This window comes from Phoenix dactylifera, chromosome 11 (assembly GCF_051530095.1).
Source record: "Phoenix dactylifera cultivar Ajwa chromosome 11, Ajwa_hap1_PhDact_Kaust_v1.1, whole genome shotgun sequence".
Taxonomy (NCBI): domain Eukaryota; kingdom Viridiplantae; phylum Streptophyta; class Magnoliopsida; order Arecales; family Arecaceae; genus Phoenix; species Phoenix dactylifera.
In genome coordinates this window covers 1,686,583-1,698,526 of record NC_143200.1, presented here as the reverse complement: position 1 = coordinate 1,698,526, position 11,944 = coordinate 1,686,583, and the positions used below count along the sequence as shown (strand labels likewise).

At 38.3% G+C, this 11,944-nt stretch overlaps 1 protein-coding gene across 1 annotated transcript; it reads right to left on the bottom strand.

Annotated features, from left to right (window-relative positions):
• Window positions 1–1,401: 1,401 nt before the first annotated feature.
• Window positions 1,402–4,054, bottom strand: LOC120107503 (protein MIZU-KUSSEI 1-like). The gene has a single exon (XM_039120794.2). It carries the CDS (start codon window positions 3,741–3,743, stop codon window positions 3,048–3,050), a length of 696 nt encoding a protein of 231 aa, XP_038976722.2. The 5' UTR covers window positions 3,744–4,054; the 3' UTR covers window positions 1,402–3,047.
• Window positions 4,055–11,944: the final 7,890 nt, after the last annotated feature.

Here is an 11,944-nt window from a genome sequence, read left to right as displayed (position 1 = left end):
CTCTCACAATATATATATATATATATATATATATATATGTAAAATTTTATAAGGTAGCAGGTATCTGAGGAATAAATTTCAAACCTATCCTAAACCTTATAGGATTTTGCTAAATATGTTCTATTAGAATTCGGGATGGATTTGGATATCAGAAAAAATTCACTCAGCTGCAGTTTTTACTCAGATTCAAGTCGAGTTTGAGTTGTTCGTGAGCTGCTCGGCCTATTTGCAATTTTAATGAAATCTCAGTACCTCAATCTCAACAAGAGGATACCAGCTTCTGGGGAAAGTGTGGCAATATTCCACTTAAAGGTTAGTTTATTGAGAGGTTGGCAAATCAAACTCAGAGCAATGCGGCAAATGGGTTTGAAATGCGGGCCAAATGCGGATTACTCCAGGACACGAATGAGTGGCCCCAGTAAGCCTGGCAACCAAGGATTCATAAAGCTAAAACGATAACCATGGGATGTCTCAGATCATGAATGAGGGAGGTGACGAATACAAATAACTCATCCCCGAATAATTAATGTCGCATTTCATTAAAATACTAAAAGAGCTTTGGAATCTCTTGAGAACAACATATCTAATGATTTGAAAGTTTAGATCGGAGTTTGTCTGTGAGCTGCAAGCTTGATATCTCTCTTTACCAAAAGAATAAATAAAATAAAAGAAAATAAAAGTTAGGATCCGCATGACTCTTGGTTTTTGAGGCTCTACCTATTGATAGTTCTAACACGCCAAAAAAGATTTCATCACACTCTCATCATCCAATGGTTTCTTTTCAATTAATGAATTAATTAACTCAAGGGCGTGGCCAAGTTCATGAGTGCCCAATCCATCAATTATACTTTTTGATTCATCATTCTTTTTCTCTAGTGTGCAAATTGCTTTTCAATTGTCTCTTATTGGCATGTTGATATGTATAGTTCTGTTAATGTTGATCCGTAGGCATGCCTCCAAGCCATGGGACCAATGCCTCATTAGTGAGGGACCTTCGGATTGCCAATGGCTGCATGCTTCGTAGTCATACATGCAAGAAGCTTACTTTATATTTTTCTTTAGTAAATCGGAAAAATTAAACTATTCAAATATAAATATATCCATAAAAATCAGAAAATAAAATAACTAAAAACTAAGCAGAAACATCCAAAGTAGAGTCCTATAATATAATTTCAATATGGTTAGCCATATAAGCCACCACTAATTCAGTTACACAATTTGTTTTTCTGTAAATATATTATCTTTGAAAAGAAAGCAAAATATGCATCATTCACCAACAATGCTATAGAATGAGATGAGATCTAGCATTAGCAGATGGTTAATCTAAAAGCCATCTAATAACTGTTAAGCCATTTGACATCAAGCTAGCCTATTTCATGTTTCGTTACTTTACTTTCACATTGGTGGTCTACCTAATCTTTATTTCCTTAATTTTGTGTAGGATATCAACTACGTATCTAGAAGGCCAAACATGAAATATGCCCTTCTAGTGCGTATGCCATGCAGGTGAATTTTATTGATACCCTCCTACTTGTGTAACATTATTTGCTCATCATCATAAAATTTTGCTATAAACTTTTTCTTCTTTATACATGTATATATACACATGTAGATATATGCATACATACATACATGCATACACAGTGCACTTTACTAGTATCCCTTGCCACCAACTCTAGCAACAGAACCAGATGAAAATAATGGTTAACCTGGCATCCATTATGTTTGGCTGTTCAACAAACTTGAACAAATGGAATTACAGCAGAAATTGGAAAAGCAAGGATAATAATTTTCATTTGTGGTTCCCTGCACGTAGTTCATGTAACATATGCATCATTTCTATGGAGAAATAAGCTGCAAAACTCGAACATGGAACCTCTTTCTAACAATAGCCAGATTCCCATCAATATTATATTGTTTTATATTATCAATGCTGAAGCGATACAAAAATTTTATACAAATAAGTGACACAGCTATCATATTAGGTACTCCACAATGAGGTTCTTCACTGACAACTTGCTCTTAGATGAGAAAGCTTCAATGGGGGGGTCAAGTTTCGATATTGAGTTCTTTGTCATCAATTTGGAGAGTTAAAAGATGAATTATTCGTCAAAAAACAGGAGACATCGAACTTTCAGCTATTAGAGATCAAAAGAAAGTATAAAAAGTTGGAGCATTTTTTCCCCCTCCTCCTTTCTTTGGTCTCAATGGAGTGATCTTGGCTCGGTGTCAAAGAGACACAAAAACATCCTTCGTTATCAGGAGACCGACAGATTCTTACCAGTGAGAGACTTCAGATGTCTCATCGTTTTGAGTGGTCCATGCTTTAGGGAGAGGGGTGGGCCCACATCTAGATTGCTCCGACTGCCCGTGTGCATGTCTTCAGGCCATTTCACCGAATTCCCACCTCACCACCCTCTCTCTCTCTCTCTCTCTCTTTCTTATTTATTTATAAAATAATTTATTAAATCAACCTAAAATAAATATATTTGTAACAATCACCAAATAAAATAAAATTTCTATCGCAGTCATCCACACAATCTTCTGCCTTATTAACTTCTTTGTAAATATATTTAACCTCATAATAGTGCTTAATGAAGAGTTCTTTCGATTCTCTAGCAGTCTTATCTCAAATGATAAACATTAGTCTTCGCTCTCTAATAACCATAAAAAAATTCTTCTTTTAGAACAATATAAAAAGTCTTTAAAATTTTTGTTGCATATTACATATCTTTTCATACAGTATATAATTTCATTAATAAAATTGTAATATCAAATAATCCAGCACCATCTTTTATCTCCCTCTTTCTTCTGTTGAATCGCATGGGAGAGCAGCATTTCAAGATGCTATGGTTGTCATATGTCATCTTTTACCATCAATCTTCGATATATTAATAGAAGAGAGGGGAAAAAAGAAAAAAATAAGCTAAAAATTTTCTATTACCAATTTAGTACAAGGTTGACACCGCCATCCACTTAACCATCTGGTCTGAGTACAAAATACGCGGCTTGCGCTTCCATTAGCCATGATTAGCTCACAAACTTAATTACGTTCTTAAGAGAAATATACTTAACTGCTGCCCGGTGCTCCCCACCGGGTTTATCATATGAAACGACTCCGAGTCCACCGAGCCAATGACCCGTTCGAAACTCGCTCGCAGGTACATGAGGTCTCCGTCGCCGGACTTGGACTCGCCGGGGAGAACTCCGGCGCCCACCGACATCGACTGCATGAGCTTAAACACCGCAGCATCACCCTCGCTCATCTGCCGCCGGACGGCGAACCCCACCTTCCGGCCGTTGCAGTACGTGGACCAGGCCGGCACGCCGAACAGCGAGGCTGGCCGGGCGCGACCGCGATCGCGATCGCATTCGAGCGCGATGCGGAGGAGGCCGTGCTGCATCTCCCGGGCGAGGTAGGCGGTGGGGACGGCGAATTCGAGGAGGAGGAGCGGCGCGGCGGCGCGGGAGGAGGAGGAGTCGTCGTGGAGGCAGAAGCTGACACGGCCGCGGCGGTACCCGAAGAAGGTGCCGGTGACGGTGGAGGTGGAGGTGGTGGTGGTAGAGGCGTCGGAGTCGTCGTCGTCGGCGGCGGCAGGCTGGAAGCCGCAGCATGGGACCATGCACTCGACGAGGGAGCGAAAGGAGCGGCGGAAGCGCACGTCCTTGCTGCAGTCGACGGCGGTCGACGTGTCGATGATGCCAAGAGGCCCGCCGTAGCTGCCCAAGTCTATCATCCTCATCTTATTTGATTGCTTAATTCGATTACTTCAAACAGGAGAGAAAGATACGATGGAAAGAGAGAAGATAAGGGGATGGATGGGTTTATAATGGTTGAGGCTCAGAAAAGAAGAGGTTATGGAGTGGGAGGTGGTGAGGCGGGGAGGGAGGATGGGTTTAAATAGGAGGAAGGAAAGAATAAGGGGCTAAGAAGAAGAAGAAGAGAAAGGACAGGAGGGAGTGGGGAAACAGAGGGATGTTTGGTGGGGCAACCGTGTGGACCCTGGAATCATGGAGGGAAGGCCAGGGGCTCAATAATTCCGGCCACGGCGGGCCCTGGGAGGCGCGTGCGTACCGGTGGAGATGGCCAGTGGCCATATATATATATATATATTTATGGTGATGCAAGAAATATAATTCCATGGCAGAGAACAATTATGATAGAAACCTGAGCAATGGAGTGGGTGGTGGGATTCTATTGTCTATTAGTGAGAGAGGCTGCAGGATGAGCATCTTGCCAGTTATAACAATTTTCTAATATGATAAAATGAGCCTAGATTTAAGTGGGATTTTGCAGCCATTTGAGAAATATTACATAATGTAAATTGTGTTAAGGCCTGATAAATGTCATTGCTTTAACAACTTCAAATATAAATATTTGGGGTCTAGCAAGTTAACACTGTAGATTAATTTTTGCTTTGAGCTTGTTCAATTAGAATGTGAACATTGTTAACCAAAGTAAAGATAAACTAGGACTCAGATTTGTTTGAAAAATAGGTTATTTAATATGATGCTCCGCTAAACATAAACTGTTCTGCAATATATTTTTTTTTGATATATTATTTTTTAAAAAATATTTTAGTGAAGAAAAATTCTTTCAGATGAGTCTCTTGATGCCTCTTAGACCAGAAAGATAATGGTGGAGGGGCAAGCCTGATTGATATGGTTCACCTGCAGGATTCTCATCTTTCTTTTTATTTTTTTCATCAAACTTCGACTAGTCTCAAAGAATATAATACTTTATTCATCAAGTAAAGGCTGGACTGGTTTGAAGACAGCCGCTATTTTAGCTGTAACGATAAGACTACGGTGCTTGGCGGTGCTGAAGCTTTGGGCGAGTGTGGGGAAGGGCGAAGAAAGGTCAAGTTGGCTATGAGAGGACGAAGAATTTATGGGGACTAGGAGACGGTAGAAAGTAAAACGCCGCAGGATCTTGTAGGCTTCTTTATCGGCAACTCTGTTCCCAGTGGGCAGAGGCTGGAATGAGGTCGTTGAAGATGAGATGAAACATGAAAAGGTTTTCTGAATGTTTCTCAGCCAAAAATAAAACTTTGTAAGTGGTTAAGAAATATATTTTCATGTTATATGATATTGTTTCTATTTTTTACTTATTTATCTTTAGCATTTATTGAGAAATCTATAAAAATTGTCCGTAGATTACATGCTACTTGAAACTTTTTGCAAGTTCTTGATTATATGTCTTAACCAACTTTTTGGTCTTATCTATTTTTCTAATCCGATGTCTTCAAAAAATTTGGTTGCATGTAGCGACTACAGTGACCAAAACAAAATCATGCATATAGTCTTGTTGTGTGCATGAAAATGATTAAGGCTAGAGGTTATTATTGTGGCCTAATGATTCATGGTGCATGAAAATGATCATTTCTAGAGGTTATTATTGAGGCCTAATGATTCATTAGTGCATAAAAATGATGATTGCTAGTGGGTCTTAGTTGTCTAACCCTTACATGTGGATGGATAACTTGCTTAGTTTCAACAGGCTTGTCATTACTGATCTAAATGCTACAAAAGTACATGCCAATATTTGCAGATGTAGATGGTTTGCAATTGATCCATACTATCATAACTTGATAAAATTGAATGACTTGTGTCTCATGAAGATGAGGTATGGTAAGTTAAATGGACAGTTAACACAAATTATGTTCCTCCTAATTATTTTGAGAAAGCAAAACTATATTTAACCTAGCATTTATGAGTGAAAAAAGAATTGACACAAACCAGATAAAAAAGTTGCCTTACAAAAATCATTAGGTAACAAGCACCACCCCAAAAGCAAGAACCAGCTGTTAATCCAGGGCTCTATTTCATTTGCCAATAATTTTTATTACTCTAGATTTATTCATCTAAATAGTTTTATTGACACCCAATAAAGGTGGAATGGGGAAGGGGTACTTTGGAAATTACAGAAAGGCTGAAAAGTATGTGTGTGTATATATGTTTAAAGAACTTATTGCACATAAACTTGGTTAAATTGTTTTGGTTCAACAATTTTTTGGATTAAAGATGGAAAAATATCTGAATTTTTTTGTCGATTCAAATATTTTAGACTGCAAACAAATAAAGCGTAACGCGGTGCGACCTCACATTGAGCTGTGTTAGTTTACCTGTCGGACCCGGCGCATGTTCCCCTTTGGTGCAATGAAATAATTTATCTCCCTCTCTTCCCCAGCTGCATGCACAATGTTACTAGTACATGCAACTAATCACAACCAATTATTTTTGTGAGCCCTACTCATCAAATATTTTCTCGATGCATCGCTACAAAAACAAGCAGCTGTGATACACAACATGCATGGAATCACAGTCGGTCGTCCACTTTTCAAGCATTTTTTTTCAGTGCATCGTTGCAAAAAATAAGCGGTTATAATATACAACATGTATGGTCATAGGGTGCATATTGTGTAGAAAATAATTTCGTCTCTCTTTGTGTCCACACATGATTCACAGCTATATATCTTGGGGTCCATTTCCTCTCTCTCTCTCTCTCTCTCTCTCTCTCATCACGAACCTGATGTATTTTTAGGGCATAAGCCTCATGGTATTTCCAGATGTATTTTTGGGCCCCCATGGTTACATGCCATGGAATCAACATTGAATGAATGCATGGTGCTGTGAATAATCTTCCTCCCTTTCCCTCTCATGTGTGCTGTGAATGTTGCTTTAAGCTAACACGTACGTCATGTGAAATGGGAGCCTGACAACCATCAGTTCACGTGGAAAGGGATGGATCATCGCCCCTCCATATCTCTTTAAAATTATTCCTATAAAGATGATGGGCGACTGGTGTATGCATATATGGTATTCCATAAGCCTGGTCAAGTTTAACACCTGACGGCCATCTATGAATTAGCCACTTGTGGGTCTCATCCCCCCCCCCCCCCCCCCCCCCCCTCGTTTTTAATGGATCATATGAATTAGTGGTGTTAGAAAATTATTAATCTTCATGAAAATTGTTTTATTATGGTACTGCTTCAAGGAATGCAAATATCAACCATCTAGCAAAAATTATATCCTGCATGCATCAATGCGACCATGCACTACATCAATCATCAAGGCATATTCCTGTGAGCCAATTGACGAGATGAATGCATGATGAATGAGATCCAAAGAAATGCCTCTCGGTGATTGTTTAGTGCATGACCAAGTGGTATATGTAGTGCAGGATGTAATTTCTCTCCGTCTACAAACGAACTTGATGCTATAACTGCAAGATATTAGTAATGTTCTATTGTACTACTAGAACTCTAGAAGAGAGCATAAATAATCATATCAAAGGTTGGGCCTTGGCTCACCAATAATAAATGGGAAGAAGTTTTAGCACCACCCATAAACTAATAATATACAATAATTTATGCTGCCACTCAGCCTTCTCTTTCATGAAAGGTTCCAGAGCCGAAGAAATGCGCTTTCCATCGAACAAAGGTCTTCTCTTTACCCACTACTTCAGAAAGAAACAAACTAAGAGAGATCTCGATCTGCATTCACTTTAGAAAAGCAGGCCCTCATCTTTTCAGTGCCCCTCTGGTATAAAAGAAATGTCGCCCTCGTGCAAGTTTATTGGATGCAATCATGTCATGTCCCAATGGGAAGGGTTGGTGTGAGCACAGGAGAATGAGGAGGCTCGCAAGGGAACTGTGTGTGTTGTCATGATGGTGTGGATATAGGTAATTATGAGTATATTTGTCATTTCCATCAACACTCATGGAAAAGCTACTGGTAGAGCAAGGAGGAAGCATTCGTTGTGGTGGCATTAGGAATCAAATGGCATCAGCTACAATATTTAACTAATGCTCGACTATGCTTTGATGCTGTAATGATTTATGCGAGCTCTAAAGTCGAAGCTTCTGTCAAAGAAATAGTTTGCATTATTCTTCGGTTCTTGGCATCCCATTTCTTGCTTTATCCTCCGACGTTATAGTTCCCACCTAATCACAAATAGTGGATTTCGTTAATGCTCTTTGACTTGATTAATTTGGCCAGGAAACAACTCACTAATATATGCAGCAAGTAAGCTAATTTAGAGTGGGCACGAAGGACCACAGCACGCCACCTTTGTGGCATGATGTGGATCTCACAAGATCATGACAACGTAGATGGTTCCAAGTGCCGATGGGGTTCTCACGTGGAAATGTTTCCTGAAGATGTGACAGTTTGAATCGGTTGCTGATTAATCATTTCTTGTTTTTTTTTTTTAATATTTGGTAAAAACGGTATTTCATAAAGTTCTCACATGAGTACAGCCAGACAAATCAAAAGTAAGAAGATGGTATAAGGGAGGAGGGACATCAGTGGCCCTCGTCCAAATCAGCTCTCCAGGGTATCGAGACACAAAGGTTGCTGATTAATCATTTCTTTTGAAGGACTAAAAACTCTTCATTCACCAAAGAATTTGTAAAGCTGATGAGCAACACTAGCTCGGATCCTGGATCCTTCTTCTTGGGTTTCCATTTGGTGTCTTTCTTGAGGATTTCAAGGTTTTGATGGTGTATTCACTTAATATGGGGGAACTCCTCGTGGTGCCTATGGCATTGGGTGGGGAAGCCTTCATGTCATGTTCTTGGATCATAGTAGCATATCATGTGTCTATAAAAATGAGACATCATACCCTATATCGTATGCACACACCTCATTCATCAAGTGCTTATCTTGGTGCACTGCTGCAGGAACGAGCAGTTGTGATTATCAGTGTGCATGGACACGTGGTGCATACTGTGTAGGATATAATTTTTTCTATGAAAATAGGTAATTATAAATAGGTAGAGCCTATTGAGAAAACATGTTGGTTTGGAAACGGCAGCCATGATAGCAATGTGCTCCATTAGGCATGAGAGAAATTGTGGTTTGGATAAGGTTGCCAACATTGCAGCTATATGCTTCAACCTTTAGACGGGTCATTTTCTCACTGTTCATTTGCTAGCTACACACATTTATCGATTCTTAGCTTTATGAGCTCCATGTTTATATATCTTCAGTCACTGAATGCGATAGAACGACGAAACCCGGCCTCGTCAAGTCCATTCATTAGTAGTGTTTTCCTTTTCCTTTTTTTTCTTTGAAAAAAAGAGAGCAAAACACTGGGAGAAACCATCATACTTTTTTTTAGAACTAAAATGGGTACAGAACTGGAAAACAAGAGAAACACGAGGAAAAATAGGGGAAGGAAGAGAGAGAACAGAAGAAAAGGAAATAACCAAAAAAAAAAAAAAGATGTTCATTACTAGCAACTAGATCAAAGTTCCAAACTAAAAATTTTCAACCATTTCTCTAACTAGGAGCATTAACAATAGGTCACCCTAGAGTTTCAAAAGCAACACATATATGGGCGCTGAAAATTTCCTTTTCATTCACCACAAGAACTGAGATGGCTAGTAAGAAATAACCAATTATTCAGCAATGTCATGGATTTCAGAATAAAAAATATCATTTTAATCTTTTCTAACACTTTTTGTGCTTGGATCTTAAGATAAAACCATGGGAGATGGTTACAAGAAATGTACAAGGCGAAACATTTTCATGTCTGTTGGCACCTCTTTCGCGGGAAATTAAACAAGCTTAAGAACTACATGGTGCAATACCAGTGAATAATTGGGCAAATTGACACCCATGAGCTGTATCTTGACCTTCTCAATGCATGGGTCTCATAATTCTTCGTTAATAGACCATATGTTCCATACTTTAACCACCAGACCATCTCTTAAGTAATCGAACGGGCTTTTAATTTTCTAGGTTTGAGTTGCATTTCGAGTCTTCGGCTGTCACTAATGCATATTTCTACCACTTGCTAGCTAGATATAAACAGAGATATCTATCCATTGATCGTCAAATTTTAAGAAATTGATGAAGTATGCTACCATGTTTGGCGTACAAAAAAACCATGGTAAAATGCAAAACTACCCGTACATCCATAAAATTGTTCTGCATTTCTATTGATGTGTGAACTGATTGTGTTATCATGATAGACTTCACATTTAACATTGACCTAGATCCGCGGACATGCATGAAATAATCAAGTGCCAATACAGGTTTTCTTAATTGGGTTGGCCTTTAGATTCATAGTTGCCATCAACATTAATCATCTCACTTAATTGAAATTTTCAAAAGGGAAGCACAAGTTTTGGAGGAAAATTTCTTATTGGATATTAGGTGATCAAATTATAAAATAATCTCCATTTGTCACCATAGTTTTCACCCATTGATTCGAAAAGAAAATGGATACAAAAATATGTTTTTATTAAGAAAGAAATTTCACTTCAATGCTTGGGAAGAATAAGTTCACAAGCAAAAAACAATCTTAAACACAACATATATGTATGGGAGATGTGTTCTGATCAGAAGTATCTCTCTACAAATCTTAGGGTGATAACTTTCTCATTCTATCATATATGTTGTGATTTAGCATCATCATAGACCTAGTGGGAACCACTTGGACCTAACAATTGTATTACCAGTAAGGAAAAGTAGACATGGGCCCTCCAATGTAAGGGGAACTGGACCCTTCCCACACTGAACCAAGAGCCTATCTCTCAGCCCTGCGTTACGTTCGGCCCAAGTTCATGGGCCTTTTCCTGGCCCATGGATACCCTAGTGAACGACTAAACGGTCCAAGCCTCTTCCAGAGTAGACCCATTAAATTTGGGGCCTGAGCAACAGATGAACTAATTCAAAGGTAAAAATCCTGGAAATGTAGCACATTTGTATGCGTCTAAACTTGTAGGCAGCTAACTTTTTGCATATATGAGAATATGTGTTTCAATTGATGTTCAAATTAATCGATTGCTCCATAGCTGCTTTAGGGCAAATGGCTTTGGAGGGCTGCAGTGATGGAGCGGTGATTGGTTCGAAGTTTTTGGTTCGATCGATGTTTTAAGACCCAGCCAGGTTGACTTGATCGACCCATGACATGTAAGGATACAAGGGTTGAGTCAAAACCCTAGAGACATATTTCCTAAAATCCGAGCCACCCGTTATTTGAAGATTTCCAAGTTGCTCCCTCCGGTATCTTTGCAGCCCACCAAACTAGCAATTAGTCCTCTTCTCTACAATTCAAGGGCTTTTTTTTTCTTTTTAAGAGGAATACAATTCAAGGAATTTAGACATATGAGTCGCCCTCCTAAATATCGAATTTTGCTTGAATACGTTTCCAAAATTAATATTTGCATGTATACTCTCGTAAAATATTTGTTTTGTTATTCTATCCTTTTTTTATTTTTGTTTTTGCATATGTGCCCATACCATCTAACGACGTTAAAAAATTAACAGTTTCAAACTAAAATAAAATGACTAAAATACTTTTATTGGGTCGATGCGGAAAAAGAAACATTTATAAGGCGATCGCAATGGGGGATAAAAAAGTAATTTCCAAACTATATTTTATTTTTAATTAACATAAATAAGGTTTTTATTAACGGTACTAGAAGAACTGTTATATTAGGATTATTTGTACAAAAATAGTATTTTATGAGGGTACAAAAATAAATATAAATTTTAAGAGGGTATTCACACAAATTTAAATTTTTAGAAGAATATTTATGCAAAAAATCCTTCTTTCTTTAATAAACACATTCATCACCCAATTTTTGGCAATAGGACAAAACATATTCAACTAATATAAACCTCTATGTTAAATGATTATTATAATCACACTACTCATCTTTTCTGATTGTTATGTTACAAACTCCTTGGACGAACAAGCCATGCCCCATCCTCTTCAATTGCAAAAACATCACGACTATGATCATTGTTTTAAGAGGGAATGATCAAATAAAATTGGTGGTTAGTTGGATAGAAGCAAGTTTTGTTCCATTCAACAAAACTGAAAGTCCACAATGACTTTTTCCAAAATGCAAGACTATTTTGAGATTTGGTTGGCAGTTATATGTCAAGATCCTGCTATTCAATTGCCAAACCATCAAAGCAACATGTT

Excerpts from the sequence above, each read along its gene's own strand:
- LOC120107503 (XM_039120794.2), bottom strand. The coding sequence starts at position 3,743 with ATGAGGATGATAGACTTGGGCAGCTACGGCGGGCCTCTTGGCATCATC.